The sequence below is a fragment of the Chionomys nivalis genome, chromosome 25 (genome assembly GCF_950005125.1).
Source record: "Chionomys nivalis chromosome 25, mChiNiv1.1, whole genome shotgun sequence".
Classification (NCBI taxonomy): domain Eukaryota; kingdom Metazoa; phylum Chordata; class Mammalia; order Rodentia; family Cricetidae; genus Chionomys; species Chionomys nivalis.
Window position 1 is genome coordinate 3,454,185 of NC_080110.1, and position 21,732 is coordinate 3,475,916.

The 21,732-nt window shown below is 47.9% G+C and overlaps 1 protein-coding gene across 1 annotated transcript in view; it reads left to right on the top strand.

The window, feature by feature from the left end:
* The first annotated feature begins 845 nt into the window (after nucleotides 1–845).
* The window catches only part of LOC130866582 (tetratricopeptide repeat protein 41-like), a 47,404-nt gene continuing 26,517 nt past the window's right edge, over nucleotides 846–21,732 (top strand). Inside the window, exons 1-6 of the mRNA XM_057758123.1 lie at nucleotides 846–1,635; nucleotides 7,402–7,597; nucleotides 11,211–11,425; nucleotides 16,634–16,794; nucleotides 18,115–18,556; nucleotides 20,770–21,009. Coding sequence (XP_057614106.1) covers nucleotides 846–1,635; nucleotides 7,402–7,597; nucleotides 11,211–11,425; nucleotides 16,634–16,794; nucleotides 18,115–18,556; nucleotides 20,770–21,009 — 2,044 coding nt within the window. The remainder of the gene's footprint in view (nucleotides 1,636–7,401; nucleotides 7,598–11,210; nucleotides 11,426–16,633; nucleotides 16,795–18,114; nucleotides 18,557–20,769; nucleotides 21,010–21,732) is intronic.

Here is a 21,732-nt window from a genome sequence, read left to right on the forward strand (position 1 = left end):
AATGTTGTTAGGCGATCTTAGGAACTCTTTTATGCTTCTGACATGTTTTACCATAAAGGAATAAATATAATTTAAAAAGTAATATTTGGCGTGGAAGTAAGGTGTATCGAGAAAAAGCTCGACCGGTGAAGTAGTTTTTGTAACTATGTTTAGCCCTCGCAGGCATATAGCTGTGGCTTCATTGGAGTGTTTTCCATTAGTTCAGTGGGATTAAATTCCAGTAGGTGTGATGTATGTGAGCTTGTAGAACTGAAGATGAAGCCACAGAGCCCAATCGGGTTCCGGGATACAGACTTTGCTTGACCACCCGCCACATTCTTGATCTTGGTCTTTGGCCTGTTTCCCCCCCACGCTGTCCTTCGCTTTGTACCTATTTCCATTCTTGCTCTGGCCATCATGAGTCCTCTTGGCTGTTGCGGCTCCTCTTAGAGTCCATTTGTGGACTTGCCTTCCTTTTCTCTCCGTCACCCTGCATTGGTCTTTATGTTTCTATGGGGCAGAAGTAGCGGTTGGGCTGGGACTCTGGGGAAGGAGGGAAGCCCTGTGTCCTTTGTCTTATGCGTCCTTAGTTCTTCCGCTAAAGGTTTGTGGGGAGTCAGGGGAGGACACAAGCTGCCGGTCATCCTAAAATACATCTGTTTGCCCTTTTCCGCCCTTCCATAACCAGATTGACTGCGGCATCTCTTCCTCGGGCAGGACACAATTAATTCAAGACACGACTTCAGCAAAGCTGACTGGTTGTTAATAGGACAACTGAGGAGGAGACTTAAGTTTTGGACCTTGGCCATTGAGCCAGGCTACAACTTGTCTTGTTCCAAGTGCGATGTCACCCCTAAGCTGCTGAAATGAACCCGAAGTCAAGCGAACCTGGAGCAAGGTACAGCAGCCAACCCATCTTAAAACTCCAGAAACCCATCCGACCGTACATCTGCTCCACTCTAGACGACTTCCAAGAAGAGAGAGACTTCTTGGCCAACACCATCTTTCCTCGACTTAATGACTTCTGCAGCCCCCGGGGCACCTACTTCAAAGCTGTGGACCTGAGGTGGTCCGCTGTGAAGGTCCGTAAGTCCTTCACCGCCAACCTGTTCCGCCAGCATGCCTGTCTACGCTCGCAGAGCCTGAAGCTCTGCCTTGACTACGTGGATAGCTGCTTCCCCTTCTTCATCTGCCTGCTGGGGCAGACCTACGGGGATTTCCTCCCCGGCTACACACCCTTTGTGTTCACCAAGGTCAAGGACTTCACAAGTCTGTCCAAGGGTGAACAAAATCTGTACATCGCTGCCAAAAATGGCTACCCTTGGGTCCTGCAGACTCCCACCTGCAGCCTGACGGAGTTTGAGATCATGCAGGCGGCATTTCAGAAGGAATCCCCATTTCAGTTCTTCTACTTCCGGACCTCGAACTTGCTGCTGAGGACTTTCAGCGAGGAGGAGGAGGAAGAGCTATCCCCAGCTTCTCTGATGAGACAAGAGGAAAAGCTGAGAGTTGGAAAACTGAAGGCCAAGATCATTGGTAAAGGGCTTCGGGTCAGATTCTACAGAGACCTGGACGAGTTGGGGGAGATGGTTTTCAAGGACTGGTCTGCTGTTGTGGAAAAGCTCTACCCAGCCCCTACGATCATGGAAAACATAGGTCAGTAAATGTAGGGATTAAAAAAAGAAATTTAATGTGCGCGTGTGTGCGTGTGTGCGTGCGTGCGTGTGTGTGTGTGTGTGTGTGTGTATGTGTGTGTACACGCATGCACCATGACTATACCATGGTGCCTTTGAAGGGCAGAGGACAACTTGGGGAATCATTTTTTCCCCTTTGTCCTGTGGAGGCAGAATCTCTCGCTTCTGGTGGCCAGCATACTCCGGTCTGGCTGGCCCACAGTTTCCTCTCTCTACTTCCCATCCCACAGTGCCGGGGTAATAGATTCTGGCTCTCACATCTGGCTTTTTGTGAGCTGCAGGAACAGAACTCAGGTAATCCAGTTTGTGCAGGGAGTGGCTTTGCCCTGCTGAGGCAGCTCGCTGACCCACGAAAGGGACTTTCAAATAGTTGAATATACTTACTAAGCATTTTAAATTTTTACCATAATCTTGTAGCATATGTTGCTCTCTTTAAAAATATAGTTGTGTGTGCGTGTGTGTGTGTTTGTGCATGCGCCTGAGTGCATGCATACACACTGTGTTCATTCAGGAGCCTGAGGAGGTCAGAAGAAAGTGTCAGAACCTCTGGGACTAGAGTTCTAGGCAGCTGTGGGCCAGCAGTGGATGCTGGGAACTGAACCTGGGTGCTCCATAAGAGGACTCTTGGCACTGAAGAGAAGAGCTCATCGCGCACCTGGAGATTACTAGAAGTTAGAGCAGAGAAGACCCAGAACATTGGCATCCGCGTGTAGGTCTAGAGGGGCGTTTTCACCCAGGCTCAATTTTTGTCCCCTTTGGTCTCATCTGCAGAGAATCGTGGTTGTCATAAGTGAAGAAAAGCACCGTGTCTAGTGGGTAGAGGGTGGGCATGTAACCGCACAGGACAGATCTCCATGATGCCGGCTGTCTGGTCCTAACCGCCAGTGTGCCACAGTTAGGGAAGGATCCTTTATTGTCTAGTGATGTGTGCATAGTGTCACATTTAACCTTTAAGGTGTAGTAGCTCTTGAAGGATAACCTTCTGGTCTGGCTGATGAGCGTGTGAAAATGGCTGTGCCATGGTTAAGCATCTTCCCAGTGATACATGACTCCTAAGGGACCCATCCAGGTCTTCAGGTCAGGCCCCTCTGATTCTCACATCCTTATCTGCAGATCCTTTACTACTCCGCGGAATGCACGAACTAACTAATATTCCATTCCGTGTCTGCTGGATTAGAATTTGCATTTTAGGGAGCTGACTAGGAGATTTGCAGGCAAGCTAAAGTGAGAAGCCCCGCCCCACATCATATCGCCTCAGAACACAGCGGTTTTGTTAGGGTTCTGAAAGTAATGTCCTGTGAGTGTGCACGCGAGCGATTGAAAAGCCAGCAGCCTTTAAGAGTGCAACAGTGGTTCTTCACCCAGACAGGCTTCAGGACGGAAAACTCGTCAAGTAGCACGAAAGGAGGAATGTCCACATGCATGCGGTATGTTTACGGGTAAGAAGATGACTATGTTCGGTTGCACGCTCAAGGAACGACGCACAAATGTTGCAGTTTCTAATGTAAGGGCTAGTGAATGTGGGCATACAACGTCACAATAGCTGGCGTAGTCTCAGATCCTGGCTGGGACCAGAGAGTCAACAGACCTTATAACGTGATTAGGAGCAGCGGTGGATGTGGTGACTCTAAGTGCTGGTGACGTGAAACTGTTTGTCAGCCAAACCATGAGGGACCCCAGAAAAGAACATCGACAGTCTGTCAGTCTTTTGGTTGTAAGTGACGTCAATAGAAAAGGAGGCTCGCAGAGTTTGGGCCCCGGTCCATCCTATTGTATTAAAACTTGCTTACAGAACTGCAGAGGCGGGGCTTAGCTCTGGCTCCTGTAGGCTTCATCCCGGTGCTCAAATGGTAGGCCTGGGCTTGGGTCTCAGCTGGGATCTGCTGTCCTGATGTGGGCTCAACACCTTGAATTCCCTGTCATGGAAGGAAAACCGACTGCAGCAGCTCCAGGTTCAAAGTCAGAAGGATTGACTCTGAGTCTTAGAGTGGGGTCTTCTGTCTCTGAGCGCCTGAGCTGGGTCATATGTTTGTATTTGACTCAGTCAGTGGGGCCAAAAAAAAAAAAAAGTGATGTTCTGCTGAGCTAATCTTGTATTGGGAAGAGCAGTCATGAGCTGAAGAAAGAGAACTGAGGCTGAATGAGTCCCAGATGCTAATCCAGGGCTGCTCCTGAACTGCAGTGCAAGCCAGGGGATGCGAGGCGGCCAAAGAAACGATGGCCGCGGGGACAGGGTTCCGGACTCTCGGTCCAGCCTGTGCTAGGTCCTAGAGTTTCCAGTTCCAAGCTGTTGAGTTTGCAAGTTACTCTTTTTTTTTTTTTTTTTTTTTTTGGTTTTTCGAGACAGGGTTTCTCTGTGGCTTTGGAGCCTGTCCTGGAACTAGCTCTTGTAGACCAGGCTGGTCTCTAACTCACAGAGATCCGCTTGCCTCTGCCTCCCAAGTGCTGGGATTAAAGGCGTGCGCCACCACCGCCCGGCGCAAGTTACTCTTGATAAGCACTGGTTTCTTGTATAAAACAGATTGACAGTAAATACCTCGAAAGTAATAAAAAAAAAAGCCCAGAACATTTAGCCCGAGGAAATTCTTACAAAGGACGAATGACAACAAATGGGATCTGGAAGAGTGCCTGCATCTGACTAAAGTTCAAACTGTGGCTCATATTAATTACTATTCTCTTATTGATCTCAACCTGAAACGTACCTGATTAACAGTCGCTCATGTGTAAAAGAATCAGGCTTTTCTTTATGTCTGGATTAAGGCCACCTTATTGTGTTAGGGTATTTATGTTAGTTTTTGATGTTCTGGATGTGCATGCGTGTGTATGATGTACATGTGTCTGCAGAGGGCTCTTGTGCTGCAGTAGGCAATGTGGAGGCCGGAGAGTAGCACCGAGGAATTGCTTTTCTCCTTCCTTCAGGGATAAGCTCAGGTCTTGTGGGGCCTCGTTAGCCCTCGGTTTTGAATATTATCGAAAGGTTAGCTTACTTTAGACTTTCTTCTTGTTTCACTCTTACTTTCAAATTACATGTGTGTACGTATGTGTTAGTATGCATGTGGGGGTCTGTGCACATGAGTGCAGGTGCGCTCTGACCCCAGACGGTGCCGGATCACCTGGAGCTGAAGTTAAGGTAATTGTGAGCCGCCCGAGGGGGGCTGGGAACTGAACTCAAGCCCTTGGCAAGAGCAGTATGCACTCTTAACTGCTGAGCCATCTCTTCAGCCCTCAGGCTTTGTTCTTAAATGGATTTATATACACTCAATAAATAAGAAGATTCATAATGGGTTCTATAATATCAATTGTTTATATTATATGAATTATAAATGTACAATTAAATAATGTTAATGTAAATTATTTATATTACATAAATTATAAAAATGTTTTGGAAGCAGGTGTTAAATTCTTTCCTTGTGGCCCCTTCAATAATAACTCAGGTGGAGTGAGGCTCTCATAGTCTACAGCCAGGGCCGTAGAAAACCATTTGGTCAGCTGGTAGCCGCTGAAAAGCAATGTAGAGTTGTCAGTGTATACGTGTGTGTGTGTGTGTGTGTGTGTGTGTGTGTGTGTCTTCATGTATGTGCAGGCACGTGTGGTGGCTGGGTCAGCTGCACGTGTCATCTGTTGGGTCCAGGGGGGTCATTCAAAGATGGGGACAGACCACCAAAGTCTAATAACCCAGAAGCAAACTTTATTCCAGAAACCAGAATCCAGGAAAAAATTTTGAAAATAAAATAAAAAATCTCCATGGGGCACAAAAAGCTTATCAACTAGCTGAGACCACAGCCAGAGATGTTTGTTTGTTTTTGTAAGACTGTGGCATAGGCCGATTTCTGAACCCACTGGATTTTTTTGTTGTTGTTGTTTTTTCAAGACAAGGTTTCTCTGTAGCTTTGGTGCCTATCCTGGAACTAGCTCTTTGACCAGGCTGGCCTCGAACTCACAGAGATCCGCCTGCCTCTGCCTCCCAAGTGCTGGGATTAAAGGCGTGCGCCACCACCGCCCGGCTTGAACCCACCTTTTTATAGTAGGGGCACCAAGTATTAGGTCTGAACAAAGGAATTTTTACAATCTCAAGGTAAAACTCAGATACAGATTGCCTTGCTTTACAATCTCCATTAACAGAGTTTTTCAGTTAAACTAGTGTGTGTACTTAATCTATTGTCTTCCTTGGTCCTTCCCAGTGGTGTTCACTGAGCCCTGTGCTCTCCCTTTGATGCTGCCAGTTTCCCATAGCAGGGATAGTGCGTAACCCAGAGGTCATAGATCTATTTCCTAAACGTTGACTCAGCTCATATCCGTAGGCTAGCTCTCAGTTTGCAGAGAGATGCTTTGGCCTTGTGAATAGGGCTTTGGGTTGTGAAGCAGAGTAACCCACTGTTAATAGTTCATCCTCAAGCTGCTGAGAAAGCTGCTGACAGTCTCTTCTCATTCTCCTAGGCTTACATTTATTCTTTTTTTATTTCTACATTCCTATTTTTGGAATCTACATTTTTATATTCTCATTCTCGGACCCTCCCTCATCCTCATGCGGATCATCTTGTTTAAGCTTGGACTTGACTCTTAGAAGTTCCATGACACATGGATGGAAATGCTGTACAGGACCCTTTCTTTGTAAGCTAGCTTTCAAAATGAATGTAAAGCCCTTCTACTATTCACAGAGAAACTGACGTAGTGGTGGTCAAGGTTAGTTCAGGAGACTTGTAAGGTCGTCCTAAATTCTGTTGAAGCTCTTGGATCTGGCCTTGGCCAAACTGGGTGTCTAAGTCTATTCTGGGCCGAATCTCAACCTCAGGGAGGCGCAGTTAGTTGTGGAGGTGCAAGCTGTGTCTTTTGGGAATCTACCAGACCACGTATGTTCTGTTTCATTTATTGATACTCTCCTTCATTCCCCACCTCCCACGTCTGCAAGCAGATTAAACTTGGGAATACGCGTCTCTTCAAAGACAGGAGGGTATTTTGGTAGGCCAGAATGCCCTGACCCTAACCAGGCAGTAGGTTTGGAACTGAAGCAAATTGGAGCCGGAATGAGCATTAGAGATCATCTGGTTATCTGGTCCTCCATATTTACCAGAATTTAAAAGACTCCCCTTATGGCAAAGCTGCATCTATGCCTATGGCTATCGTCCATGTTGGAACATTTTACCTGAAGAAGAAAAAGCTGTACTCCCCAACCTCTGCCCTGGAGGACACGCATGTACGCACATACCTGAAAACTGAACCTCGGTACTAGCTAGCAGTCGGAATAGAAAACAGAATGTATGTATCAAGTCTATGTTTGCTTTTAACCCTTGTTGCTTTCAGGTCATGAAAGTTGGATTCCGAGTACAAATGGCACCAGGAAGGTTACATGGTCTGCCCATGGCAGTGGTTTCCAAGCTGTGGGCTGTGGCCCTTTGGGGAGGATGTATATCAGACATTTATATTATGATTCATAGCAGAGGAAAAATGACAGTTATGAAGTAGCAACGAAGTAATTTTATGGCCAGGGGTCGCCACACCACGAGGAACTGTGTTTTAAGGGGCTGCAGCATTAGGAAGGTTGAGAACCCCTGGACTATGGCTGTTCTCACTATTATATGCATTGGGCTATAGAATATGGCACAGCCAGAGAGAGAGCGATACAGACACGGAAGGGTGGGTTCCCTTCCTGGGCACTTAGAAGGGTCACGCAGAACCAAAGATGCGAAACTGCAAATCTAATACCTCGTTTATCTTTTTCACCGTCGAGACTACAAACACAGTCTTGAGCGTTTGTACCATGAAGACTTCGCTGAGAAGTGCAAGCAGGTTTTTGTTGTCTCCAAGGAGTCCAACAGGACCTTTGAAATCCTGGAAAGATTTGCCTTGAAAGACGTCGGGCTTGACTCCGACAGGACAGACTCCGACAGAACTACAGCAGGTTCGGGCCTAGACTCCATCCTCAGGTAAGAGGTTCAGAAATCCTCTTTATTTTACGGGGCTAAGGTAATGTGAGCCTCCAAATCCAGACTGTCTGGCCTCCCTTTTCCGGTAAGTTTCTGTCAGGAAGACCTGTGAGAGTCACCCTGGCAGTACCCAGCAGGATGGCTGCCGCAACCAGCCCCGAGCCGGGACACCAGGAGGCATTCTAATGTGGAAGAGGGACATCTCAGGGGACCTCACTCACAGACAAAGAACTACAAACCGCTAATTACTTCTGAGAGATGGAGAGTTAGTCCTCCCTGGGGTGAGCCTTCTAATTAGTTATCTAATCCAGATGGGCTAGCCCTGAAATCACATACGTACAAGCAGCACTAACCAGACTCGGCAGGTTATACTTACATATTTATGCATGTATATACATATAAATATAATACAATAGTAATGGAGGAAGAAGAGGTTATAAATTTAAGAGGATAGGGAGCATGGGATGAGAGGAAAGGGAAATTATGTAATTATATTTTAATATTTAAAAATGGTAAAAATTTAAATTAAAAATTCAGTTAAAGGAAGAAAAGAAAAAAAGAAAAAGACTGTAGAAGCTGTGCTTCAGAAGCCGGGTGGTGGTGGTGCACGCCTTTAATCCCAGCACTCAGGAGGCTGAGGCAGGCAGATCTGTGTGAGTTCGAGGCCAGCCTGGTCTAAAGAGCTAGTTCCAGGACAGGCTCCAAAGCTAGCCGTTCTGTTCTTTTGAAGCATTTCACAGGCTCTCAAGGTGAAAAGGGGGCTCTGAAGGACCAAGGGGCGGTCCTTTTCAGTCTCATTCATCAACATTTGCTTAACGAATCCCTGAGGATTATGGAATGACCGTAAGCAAAAGAAACTAAGGAGAATGAACGCTATTAAGTCATTTACAAAGAGCTTCCACCTATGTCAGTATAAATTGTATCAAAATGTTCACCAGGCATTTATTAGGATATGTACCACATCATACTTGGGTTGATAAGGAATCAGCTTATTACACACAATGCATGCAGCCATTTTTGTTTATCTGGTGTCCTGCACAGAACAGCCAGCCCCCACATCTCTTCCACCGGTGGTGCTCAGAGACCCATTTCCCACCCACAGACGCTGGGGCTGTGGATAGCGTCCCTCCAAGTTTCGTTTCTAAGGACAGGAAGCCTCCATAGAATATTGTTTTCAGTCTCCTCCTCTAGCTCCTCCTGTAGATCTCCTTTATTCTGTAAGAATTTTGTGATTTGGAATAAGGCGGCAGTAGCCGGGATGGCACCGGCAGGCCTTCGTAGTTCCTATCCTAGGTGCAATACTCCCATCGCAGGCCACTCAGCGCGGCCACCGAACTTTCTGGTGGATCTGGGTGCCCATGCTAGGTCACGACAGGGCAGCGTGAGAGTCAGCCGACGCTTTTCAGACTGTAGGCGAATACAAAGGTTAACAATGTTAGGCTTGTATAGGTGAGTCGGCAGAAGCAGAGAGTCAGGGTGTTTCTGCTGAGAGAGAGTGGGCACGGAAAGGAGGGTGACTATTAAGGGGACAGAGGTTTTTGGGGATACTGGATGCATTTTGGAGTTAAATAGCGGTCATGGTTATATATCCTTGTAGAATGAAAATCAGCGGTGTACTTTAAAACTAACATTTTTGCTTTGTAGATTCTCAGTGTTTTATTGTTTTTGAATAGGCCATCTTTTTTGTTGTTGTTGTTGTAATTGAAGAATTTAAATTGGACCCAGTAAGAGCACAGTGATTAGGTAGTCTTTTTAACTGTGTGGAAACAGTTAGGGCTCTGTTTGCTCTACCATCTGGAGCACTGCCCCATACTGCGTGTTTCTGAACACTGTGTAAATCAATAGAAGGATGCTCCTCGTTCTAGTGTTCCTGAACACTGTAAGTCAATAGAAGGATGCTCCTCGTTCTAAGGTGTAAAGTATGACCGCAATACCAACTTCTTCCTTTACTTCTCTCTTTCTGTCTCCTTCAGACTCGATCTCACGCTGTAGCCCTGGCTGGCCTCAAACTCACTCTCTGGTCTAGGTCGGCCTTAAACTCCTGGCCATCTTCCCATGTCTCCTGAGTACTGACATTATAAGCATGTGCCGCCACGCCAGGTCATGCACCAGCCTCCTAGCAGTAGAGTTTTCAGTAAGAAGGTTTCCATTTGTCATCCATGACGTCCATGACGACTCTGTCTGTTTATGCAGATGCATCTCATCTGTGTTTGTACCGTTGGTTTGACCTGCTTGGTGTCGCACACAGTTTCATTCCCGCCCCTGTGGCATTTGATCCTGGGCACAGGGACTACCTAAGCAGCATGTATGAGGTGTGCAGTGTGCTCCATGTCTTCAAGGGCCAGTGGAGCACACTGAAATAGAAGGAAGGGGCCAGCGGATAGGGCGAGGGAAGGCCTGGGTGATGAAGTGATGTGTGGGTAACTAATAGAAATGAGCGAGGCAGCCGCTATGCAAATGTGGAAACAGGACCTGGAAGAACATTCCAGACAGAACTGTAAATACAGAAGCCCCGAGGCTAGAGAAACAGTGGAGATGCCAGGCAGGGAAAGGGGCGGGGGGTGGGAGGGGTGTGGAGACGAACTGATGGCTGTCTGGCCTCACAGGTCACCTAGATGACATATTTCAACAAGCTTGCTCTGGCTGATGGCAGAGGTAGAAGAAGGACTCAAAATTAAATCCCAGTTTTGAAAGTTATTGGTGAAAGCCTGGCAGTGGTGGCGCACGCCTTTCATCCCAGCGCTTTGGAGGAAGAGGCAGATGGATCTGTGAGTTTGAGTCAGCCTGGTCTACAGAGTGAGTTCCAGGACTGCCAGGCCAGGGCTACACGGAGAAACTCTGTCTCCACCTCCCCAAATAATAATAAATAAATAAAAAGAGCCGGGCGGTGGTGGCGCACGCCTTTAATCCCAGCACTCGGGAGGCAGAGGCAGGCGGATCTCTGTGAGTTCGAGGCCAGCCTGGTCTACAAGAGCTAGTTCCAGGACAGGCTCCAAAGCCACAGAGAAACCCTGTCTCGAAAAAACCAAAAAAAAAAGAAAGAAAGAAAATTATTAATGAAGGAATTTAAGTAATAGAGCATTGATTCCCAATTTATATCGATGAAGATGGAATTATTGCAAAATGGCAGCTTTTTAGTGACCTACTTGAGAGTTTTTATTTCAGTCTTTTTTTTTTTTTGGTTTTTCGAGACAGGGTTTCTCTGTGGTTTTGGAGCCTGTCCTGGAACTAGCTCTTGTAGACCAGACTGGTCTCGAACTCACAGAGATCCGCCTGCCTCTGCCTCCGGAGTGCTGGGATTAAAGGCGTGCGCCACCACCGCCCGGCTTATTTCAGTCTTTTAAGCAGTCCTCTGATGCTGCCCTTGACTGTACTTGAAGTTCACGTCGGACAGTCCTAGGGTCTGTCTAGCCAGAGGAACCTTCTGAAGTTCCCATCTCTACTCTACTAACCTCATGTTGTACAAAGCTGCAGGTCCGAGGAGGAATGATTGAAGCCTCCTGAAGCCTCCTGACTAAGACCAGAGCATCACCTCTCTTAGAGGGAAAATGTCTCCTCTCCTTCCCGTTCTTGGTAAATATCCGTGCCTGCCACTTACCCTTCTGTTTTTCAGAGTAAATTCCCTTCCGACTTATAAGTCGATTTTGCTCTTGTCTGGAGAACGCGGCTGTGGGAAATCCACTCTCATCGCCAGCTGGGTCAGCGACTTCAGAAGCAAACATCCCGGAGTGTTGATGATCCCATACTTTGTGGGAAGCACGTGCGAAAGCAGTGACATCATGACCGTGATCCACTACTTCGTCATGGAGCTGCAGCACAGAGCCCATGGTAACGGAGCCAGCCTCACAGGCAGGGGACAGCACAAGCCCCCCCCACACACACACACCTGCTAGTCTTTCTGCACGCCACTCTTACTTTAAAAAAAAATAATTTATTGCTGGGCGGTGGTGGCGCACGCCTTTAATCCCAGCACTTGGGAGGCAGAGGCAGGCGGATTTCTGTGAGTTCGAGGCCAGCCTAGTCTAAAGAGCTAGTTCCAGGACAGGCTCGAAAGCTACAGAGAAACCCTGTCTTGAAAAACCAAAATAATAATAATAATATATTCATTTTTATCTTATGTACATTGATGTTTTGCCTGCTTGTATGTTTGTGTAAGAGTGTCAGAGTTCCCTGAAACTGGGGCTATAGACAGTTGTGAGCGGCCTTGTGGATGCTGGGAATTGAACCCAGGTCCTCTGGAAGAGCAGCCAGTGCTCTTAACTGCTGAGCCGTCTCTCCAGCCCCCACTTTTACTTTTTATAAATATCAATATGACTGCTTTAACCACCACAGGTCACTTGTCAAACTAAAACCCAAAAGTTCTTAAGACCAGAAAAAAAAATTCATTTTGACACAAGTGTGAACCTTAATATAAAAAGAAAAATCATTAAAAATGTTGTGTCCTTTTCCCATGAAAATAAAATCATAACTCAAAGGATAATTCACTTTAAAATTGTTGAAGTGCCATCCGAATTAGAAGTGAGCAGCTCTTGGGCCAGGTGTCGCCACCACCCCTTTCGTCCCAGCCCTCAGAGGGACTCAGATCTCTGTGAGTTCCAGGACGACCTGGTCTACAAAGCAAGTTCTACAGAGAAACCCTGTCTTGTAAAACAAAAGACAAAATGAAAACCAAAAACGAAAAGAAAGAGAAAGAAACAGTTCCCTTGGGACTGGCCTTCTCTTGTCTTGAGTAAATCCTTAGGGATTCACCCCCATATCCTGCTTCTCTCTTCCTAGAGCTTCTCTCTTCCTGGTGATAGTCTACTTGGTGTCTCTTGATTGAGTAGCAAGCAGCGTTCATCCCTGCGGTGCCCAGAGGAAGCAGTCTTTTCTCTCAGAGGCTGTTCTAGAAAGGCCTGCCTTTGCCTGGGGCTAGATCAGGGTCCTCACCTGCCCTGACGCTGGGCCTTTAGCCCACTTCCCCATGTTGTGTGGAACGTTAAATTATTTTTGTTGCTACTTCATAACTGTGATTTTGCTGCTGCGATGAACTGTAATGTAACTTTCGGATACGCAACCTCGTGGAGGGTGGGTTGACTGCCCAAAGGGGTCTCGACCCCCATGTTGAGAACGGCTGGGCCAGAGAAAAGGGGGGAGTGGAAGAGGCATGCCTGTCCCTCCAAACCGGAGGCCTGTGCTTCCAGGCAGGTTTGGAAAGCTAGCCCCTCCCCATGGAAGGGACGGGTAGCCTCCTTCTCATCTCACAGTCAGCAGAGGCTAACCACATAGAAACCAGAAGGGAGAACATTCCAGCAAAGGGGAAAGGTCAAGTCATGCTATGGTTCCAGAGCTGGAAACAGAGGGCCAGTGTGGCCAGACACACTGGATGGCGTGGTTTCTCAGACAACACTGGATGGTGGATGGCGACATGGTCTCTCAGACAAAGCAGGAAGTGAGGGCAGGGCTGCTTCATTTGGGAGGGAGCTGTGCAGGGCAGAACACCGGGTGTGGATTGTGTCATATGAAGCTAGAACACAGTGGAGGTTCCAAGCAGGGGATGGCGTGACTTGGTGCATGGGAAATGGACGCAGAGAAGCCAGCTCGCAGACAGGGAGGGACACTTATCATTGGTTATTGAACCAGTCCTAGCAAGATGATGGACATGTTGGTTGAGGGCTGTGGGTAGTTTGAGAAGTTGCTGAAGAACTGGATGTGGGTTGAAGGAGAGGGGAAACTGAGGACAATTCCTGTTTCTGGGCTTTAGGAAACTAAATGAAAGGCAAGGCCCGCTCACGAGACAGGCAGTGCCCGTGGGATGGGGGAGGGAAAGCAGGTTTGGAGGAAGTCAAGGGTTCTGTTCTGGATGTGTGATGCAGATGCAGGGTGTGTTGTTCCCGCAGTGAGAGCAGTCAGGAGGCCTGTGCTATGTTCATCCTGTCCTGGGAGCCTGAGAACCTGCATTCTAACCTATGGCCTTGGGAAAGTTATTTTAACTTCCTGTGGCGGCTTGGTTCCTATTTGTTTTTTGTTTATTTTTATTTTTTTGAGACAGGTCTCCTGTAGGTCAGGGCGGTCTCAATTTTGTTGTGTGGTCAAGGATGGCCTTGAACTCCCAACTCGACTCCCCAAGTGCTCCAATCACAAGCCTGCCAAACCCAGCTTTGTTTTTCTATGTGTACAAATGTGGGTATCAAAGGAAAAGTATCGTTTAGGCATTTAAGAGGATTAGCTAGGATAAAGTACAAAAGACAAAGGCATTCGGGTGCGGTGTAAGCCTGGCGTCCAGTAAGCACTGATAAACAGTAGTGGGTACCGTTGTTCTGCGTCTGCGCTGTGCGCGTATTCACATGTGTCCATCTCTTGCCCTCCACCCGTGTGTGCTCCTAGGTCCTGAATAAATCTGAGGTCCCTCACAGTGTCTTTGGAAGCGTTCATACAATCCACGTGGGGGCAGGGCAGGTGTGTGCATGCAGGGTGAGTGTGGACGGCTGAGTTCTCTCTGGTTGCACTTCCCGAGTCTGTAGAGCAGGTTACATCAGAGTCAGCAGAAACAGGTGTGGCCGACCGTCTCCGCCTCCGTAGGCTCCTAGGTCTATTCTGGCACATCCCCTAGGTGTTCGCCTGGGCTGGTAGCTGATGATGTAAGCTCGGCTGAACACACCCAGTTATGATTTTATCCCCGAAGTGAAGTGTTATTTTAACGAGCGTGTCTTGGGACTCAGGAAAGGCCCAATAAAAACAGCTGCTGTCTTTCAAACAAGCAGCCTTTTAGTCTGGCGGCAGCAGGACAGATTCAGAAAAGCCTGGGTAAACCAGACAGCCTGAGCGAGCCTGAGTTTACTGTTTACTCAGGCTCTTTTCCCAGTTTCTCACCTGTAAACCTAAGGCTGCGTGCGAGTGGAAAGGTTTAAGTGTGAGGATTGACGACGGCACCCGGCACCCTGGTGGTTATTTGTTAGTAGGATTAGCATTCCTCCCTGGGTTGGAGAAAGAAGCAGCAGGGTGCACGATTAAGGGTCGCGAGACCCCCCCCCCCCCCCTTCTAGGTTCGGGCGCAGAGAGGCTGCTCTGGGAGTCTGCCCCGTTGCCACTGCAGCCTGATTAGGGTCGAGGCTGAGCGGCGGCATTTTCAGGGCTGCCTGCGCTTCACAGCTCAGCTGGTTTCCGGGATGAGGTGGTCGTGGGCGCAGCGCTCAGACGTGCGGCTGCAGGTTCAGCCACTTCGGCCGGGTTTCCTGCGACCCACCTCTGTTCTCCGCACCTTCAAGCGTTTCTCAGTGAGATATGAACAGGGACCCTTCCTCTCTGGGACAACAAATGCCATGTGTGACCTGTTTCTGCTTTTCTGGCCCCAGCTTGGGTCTGCTAGGACAAAGTATGTGGTGGAGGCGAACGGCCACCATCCGGCTCTCTTGATATCCTGTCTTCCCGTCCCGTCCCGTCCGCCCCCACCCCTTGCTGGCAGCTGGCGTCCCTTCTCAAGCTTTGTTCTTGATACAATTCCTCTCCACCACGTCCCATAGTATCGGGTGGCAGTCCCAAAAGGCGAGTTCTACAGATTGAAGCGTTAAGGGCTTCATCAGCACCTTGTTCTAGGCCCTTAGCTAGCGTTAGCATCCTGACAAGGAGACCAGGGCTCAGAGTGGCGGCATCACCAAGCGACACGTGGGTAGAGTCGAAGCTGGGACTCTGGTTGACTCTGAAACTCTTTGTCCTCAGTGCTGCCCCGCGTGGCCTCCGAGAGGCAGCGAAGGAAAGTCTCAGTCTTTTGGGAGATCTTGATCTTCACTAGTATTTGCTCGGCTTTCAGGAGAACCTGCCCGTGAGTTGATGGATAAATGGGCAGACAGCCTCAGCTTGGTGACAGGCTTTGTGCCCTGGGCCAAGATCACTTCCTTGGCTTCTTGCCCTCTGCTCCACAGGTTTGCTTTCTTTGGAGTAGACCCATTGCTGTGTTCATTCACTTCTCTCCATTTCCTCTGCTGGTGAACTCTTTCTCAGTCTTTAAGGCTCTGTTCACGGGCCACACCTCTGTAAGCGGGCTAATGGGCTCCCTGACTGACAGCCAGTGTAGTCCCAGCCGCTCGTGATGGTGTTTCCTGTGGATGGGACTTCTCCTTCTTCATTCCCCAGGTGATTTACGAAGGTCCCAGTATTGTTTGTTTTAGTGTTTGTCTCCCTTTGCAAGCCCTGTGGGTTTAGAGGCCATGTCTGTTTTATTGGTCATTGATATACCTAGTGCCTGGCACAGGCATAGAAGATTCCGAGCAAACCTGTGTTGAATGATGTCTCCACACACGTGAACACACACACAGGAACATGTGTACATACAGAGAGCAACCAAGTCTGCCTGCTGGTAAGTCATTAAATGGGAATTTAAACTATTTAAATTAAATTAAAATTTTAATTTGAGATATTAACATTTAAATCAGACCTTTCAGAGAGACAGATTGGGTCTTTCCAAACAAAGGGAAATATCTAGGATCAATTTCTATCTTTATCTTTAACATAATTTATTACTATCTTTATCATCTTTAACATAACTTTAAGAAAAAATAGTTATGTCTACTAGAATGTCTTCTGCTTGGAGTTTTCCTTTATTGTGATGGTTTTGTATCAAACTTTGGACTCCTGGGGAAGGTGGAGATAGGAGGGGTCTGTGGAGCTCACGGGTCAGCTGGTGTGACAGCAGTGAGCTTCAGTTTCAGAGAGAGACCCTGTCTCAAAAACTGAGGTGGAGAGTAACTGAGGACACCAGACACTTACCCCTGGCCTCCAGCCACACACACACACACACACACACACACACACACACACACACACACCATACATAGTATTTTCATATGAAATCCTGAAAATGTACTGGAGACACCTGGTGACCAATCCCACCAACCGCTTTGGCCTGAATGTCTCGAGGAAGCCAGCCAGGCCCGTGCAAGTGTCCACCGCACAGCTGTGAGCAGCACTCACTCCCCAGCCTCTCTGCCCCCGAGCCCATCAGCACACCCTAGCCGTGACTGGAACGGTCTCACCTAATTTGAAATTTCTGTGTTGTAGGTCCTCAGATTGAAATGGACTTCCTTAACGAAGACTCAAATGTCTTGGTCTTTTCACTTCTTATAGAAGTGTTCCTAGCCTCCATCAGCTTGAAGCCGTGTGTGCTCGTCCTCGATGGGATTGAGGAGTTGATCGGCATTTATGGGATTTCAGGTCAGAAGGTAACAGCTCTCAAAAGTTACACTTCCTTGATGAAAAAAGCCCCCGATTATTATTTTTTTCTTTTTTTTCCAAGACAGGGTTTCTCTGTGGCTTTGGAGCCTGTTCTGGAACTAGCTCTGTAGACCAGGCTGGTCTCGAACTCACAGAGATCCTCCTGCCTCTGCCTCCTGAGTGCTGGGATTAAAGACGTGCGCCAACATCGCCTGGCTCTGATTATTATATTTAATATGTTTCTATTGTGTTGTGCTCCTAGGTCTATCCATCATTGATTTTAAATATTGCCTTGTATTTTATTAGACATATATTTACCTGGCATTTACCATGGGCAGAGTACCAGATTTAAATGTATCAGAATACTCTTTTTGTCTCAGAATCAAAGGTCTGTGGTATACACAGACATCCAGAGAGACTACTCATCATCCTCGGTGGGGCAGAGGGCAAAGAGATGCTAGGTGTTGTCTATGGCTCAGAGATAACGAAGTGGTGGGATCCGAACCAGACACACGGAGCCAGTGGGATGGAAGGATGCCTGCTGCCATGACTGACAACCTGAGCTGAATACCTGGGGTCCACAGATAGGAGAGAGCTGACCCCAAAAGCTGTCCTCTGGCCTCCACACATGTGCCACGGCACCTGCCTGCACCTCCACATGTGGACACAAAGAAATGAAAGTGTAATTAAAAATTGAACAATAATCAAGAAAAGATCATATTAGGTGTTTAACTTGTGGTGATAGTTTTACTGTAAAAAGTCAGTTTTTTTTTTTTTTTAAAAAAAACCATAACAGGGTCTTCTTATTTTACTAAGCAGGTTCAATTTGCCTTTTGCTAGATTTCCTTTGTTAGATATCACTGTGGGTGATTCTTCAGAGGCTTGAGATTTTATTAAGTTGTTTGTAGGAACCTGTTTTTAAGAATCCAGATTTGCACTGTTAGATTCAGCATAGATGTATCAGTCAAATATGGTTTCATTCTGTGTGAATTTGAATTTCTTACCACCAAATGGTTTCCTATCCAGGTTACTCTTGGTGCCATAACCTGCCCTTACCCTGTACTCACACCCAATATTCCGTCTTCTCTAAGTGTGAAAACCATCAACAATCAGCAAAGTACTTTTTTTTTTTTGGTTTTTCGAGACAGGGTTTCTCTGTAGCTACGGAGCCTGTCCTGGAACTAGCTCTTGTAGACCAGGCTGGCCTCGAACTCACAAAGATCTACCTGTCTCTGCCTCCCAAGTGCTGGGATTAAAGGCCAGCGCCACCACCGCCCAGCCAGCAAAGTACTTTTAAGGTCTTTCAAGTTTTCAAATGTCTCCCACAGGCGAAAGACTTCTCGTGGCTGCCACGCTCACTCCCTCCTCACTGCAAGTTCATTCTGAGCACGGTCTCCTCCAGTCTGTCCTGCAAATCGCTGTGCACCCGCCCCGATGTGCGGACCGTGGAGTTCTCGGGCCTGGGGGACGAAGACACAAAGTTCAGCATCTTCAGACAGCATCTCTCCGCGCCTGACCAGGAACGCTTTGGGCAGAGCAAACCCATTCTGAGGAAGAAGCCGAACCTGACCCCCCTGAAGCTCACGATCATCGCCAGCGAACTGCAGGAGTGCAGGATCTACCGCAATGAGTTCCAGTGTCTGAGGGAGTACATGGAGGTGGCTTCCATCCCGGAGCTCTGGGAGCTGATTCTGAAACGCTGGGTTGAAGATTACAGTTGGAATCTGAAGCATAAAGAGGCAAACTCAGACACGGTGGCTGCAGGAAAAGGTTTGGGCAGTTTGAACATCTTGTTGGGAGTCCGCTTGCTCAGGAGAAGGGTCTTGAGAGGGAATTGTCAGAGGAAACACAAGACTTAAATGGATTTGAATTTTAGATCAATAGCAAATAATATTTTGGGGGAGGGATATAAAAAGAAAAGAGTGGTATTCCAGGGATCGGAGAAGCCCTCAGCAGAGGACCTGAGTTTTGGTCCCAGCATGCACTTCAGGTGGCTCACAGTTACTCTAACTCCATTTCCTGGAGACCTGATACCTTCTGGCCTCTGCAGGCACCTGCATTCGCATAAACTCACGCAGACACATATTGATAATAAATAAATCTTTAAAAATAATATTACGAATAGAAATATGTCTCTGATATTGCACGGGACACACTCGATCACTTATTGGATTCTAGAAAAATAACAAGCACTTCTCGGAATAAATATGCCCCAGATATTGCATGGGGGCTTATCTGTACTAAAAAATTAGTTCATCTGAAATTCATATTTAACTCTTCTTCATATGTCTAAATATGGTGATTCTGTCTAAAGAGATACATGCTGACCATAAAGAGAACTGTATTAGGCACAAATCTGGGATTTTTCAGGGCTCAATATAAACCACTCTCTTGATCCACGGTTGTACTTTTGGTACAAGCCTATCCAGTGATTCAGGTATATTCTCCACGTCTCCAGCCAATGTGGCCTCTTTGGCAAGAATCCGAATACGTTCCATGCCTCCCTTGGTGGAACCTTGGTGCCCAGGTGTCTTTGGTTGTCATTGCCTCTGCACAGTCTTCTGCTATGGAAATGATCCCAGGTGAACTTTAGTATCTCTCCTTGGCTTCTCCAAGGAGCTCAGTGTCTTTTCTTGGTTAGTCTGTCTCTGCTGCCCCCTGCTGGTACAGTTCCTCATCCTCACCACAGAGAGTCTCAACCCTGCTTCTGTTTTGTTTCTGAGACAAGTTCCCTCTATGTAGATCTGGCTGGCCTGGAACTTGCCATGTAGACCAGGCTGGACTCCAGCTCACAGAGTTCCACCTGCTTTTGCCCCCCAGGTTCTAGGACTAAAAGTGTGTGCCCCCATACCCGACTTCTTGAGTCCTGACTTCCTATCATCTCTCCCCTAAATCTTTCTCAGTTCTGCAACAGCTTTCTTCCTAGGTGGGGAAAAAAGCCAGGAGCACTGTTAGCTCATCTTGTAAGTCGATTGTTTGTGGTAAACAACGTATTCTAGAATTTGTTTGTGATATTCAACAAGCAGACTTTGGGAAGTTTTTATCCTCTCCAGCCTTTGTTTGTGCGGTAGGCCTGTAAAGTCTGGTTTGAAACAGGCTTTCCTCGTGTTGTTTCAACCACATCAGTCTTCCCTTCCGTCATGGAGCCTAGACTGGAATGGGCTTGGAGAGGAGGATGAGGAGTACAGGATGCGTTGATTACCGCCGCGCTCTGTTGTCCCACCAAATCTTCTGCTCTGCAGTTTGCATTTCTATCAAGGAATGGATTTCAAGTTTACTGTACCGTTCCCCATCTCCACAGAGGTGAAAGTGAGGTCCCCTAGAAGAGTCACACAGACCCATTCTGTGCAACCCCGTCCCTGGACTGTGCAGTAAAACCCAGGCTTCTTCCTCCGGGGACTGCAGCTTCCCAGCACTGGCCAGCAATCCTGACTGGTCTGGGGAGCTCCGCCACAGGTCTAGGAAGAGCCTGGCTGAGTTCAGTCAAGTTCAGGGGAAGCTTCATCAGCTGGGCTTCAGGCCCACCTCTACCTGGAGACAGCGGGTGGTATGAGTCCCTTCAGCCTACAGAAGGCAGTGGACCATGGTGCTTCGTTTCTCCATGATCTGGTTTTACTCTAGCTGGCAGATAGAAAACCAGAGACAGGACGGAAGATGAAGGGCCCTTCGGTGGTACCCGTGGGTGTGAAGGAAACACTTCTGCAGGTACCTGCATCAGAATTGGCACCACTGGGCAGTATGCTCAGTAGGGTGATGGTACCTGTCCCAGTGTTGGCTGTGACCCGGAGAACTGTGGGTAATGCCATGGGCTCTGAAGGTAGGCTGAGCTCAAATCCCCTCTCAGCACCTCCTCCTGGGTGACTTTGGTCACTTGCTCACTCCTTTGTAAGTCTGGGCTATTGCTTGGTTGAGGGAGCGGTCCCCACTCTCACTGACTCACGCTCTCCCGTACTTCTGTCCCCACCGTTGTTGTGGCTGCACAGGGTTGAGTGGCTGGGTGGCCGACGCGCTGTGTTTGCTGTGCATCTCACACTGCGGGCTGGCTGAGGATGAACTGCTCCAGGTTTTGGACATGCTGGGCTACAGGAACCACCAAAAAGTGACCGCGGTGCACTGGGCAGCCTTCCGCAATGCCTCCAAGCACTGGATCCAGGAGAAACCCAACGGCCTCCTTTGCTTCTGGCACCAGTCCCTGCGGAGTGCGGTGGAACACAAGCTGCTGGGTGAGGAACCGCGCCTTGAGAATGCGCTGGGCCAGAGGGAGGGGGCATTCGGCATCGCTCTGGTGGAAACGACTGGGTAAATATGCAGGACACCAGTTGCATAAATTAGAGGAGATCTGACTTCAATGACTGAGCCCCCCAGGGGTTTCCCTCAGGGAGCAGACTGGGTCCCTCTCAGCTCCTTCTGGAAAATTACCATGTCATCTTCTAAAAATGACTTTTTTAATTACAAGTGATGACTCCGGAATCTTTTTTTTTTTTTCTTTTTTTTGGTTTTTCGAGACAGGGTTTCTCTGTAGCTTTGGAGCCTGTCCCGGAACTAGCTCTTGTAGACCAGGCTGGCCTCGAACTCCCAGAGATCCACCTGCCTCTGCCTCCCAAGAGCTGGGATTAAAGGCGTGCGCCACCACCACCGGGCTGTGACTCTAGAATCTTACAGAACCGATAGATCTTATGCAATGTGCTTAGCTCCTTTAAACTCTGTTCCTCACTTGCAAAATAAGGATAACGGTGATATTTACCTTGAGGGTAATAGGAGCTCGCATAAGCATAGCGGCACATCCGTTACCTATATAATCTCCGCGGCAGCTATTTGAACGACAGTTTTCTAGTTCCTTTGCTGGTTTGGGACTGTATGACTGTGTGGCCATGCATTTAAGATGATTCTCCTCTGGCATTTCCCAACCTGGATTAGAACTCCAGGCACCCCCCCCAGTCCAAAGG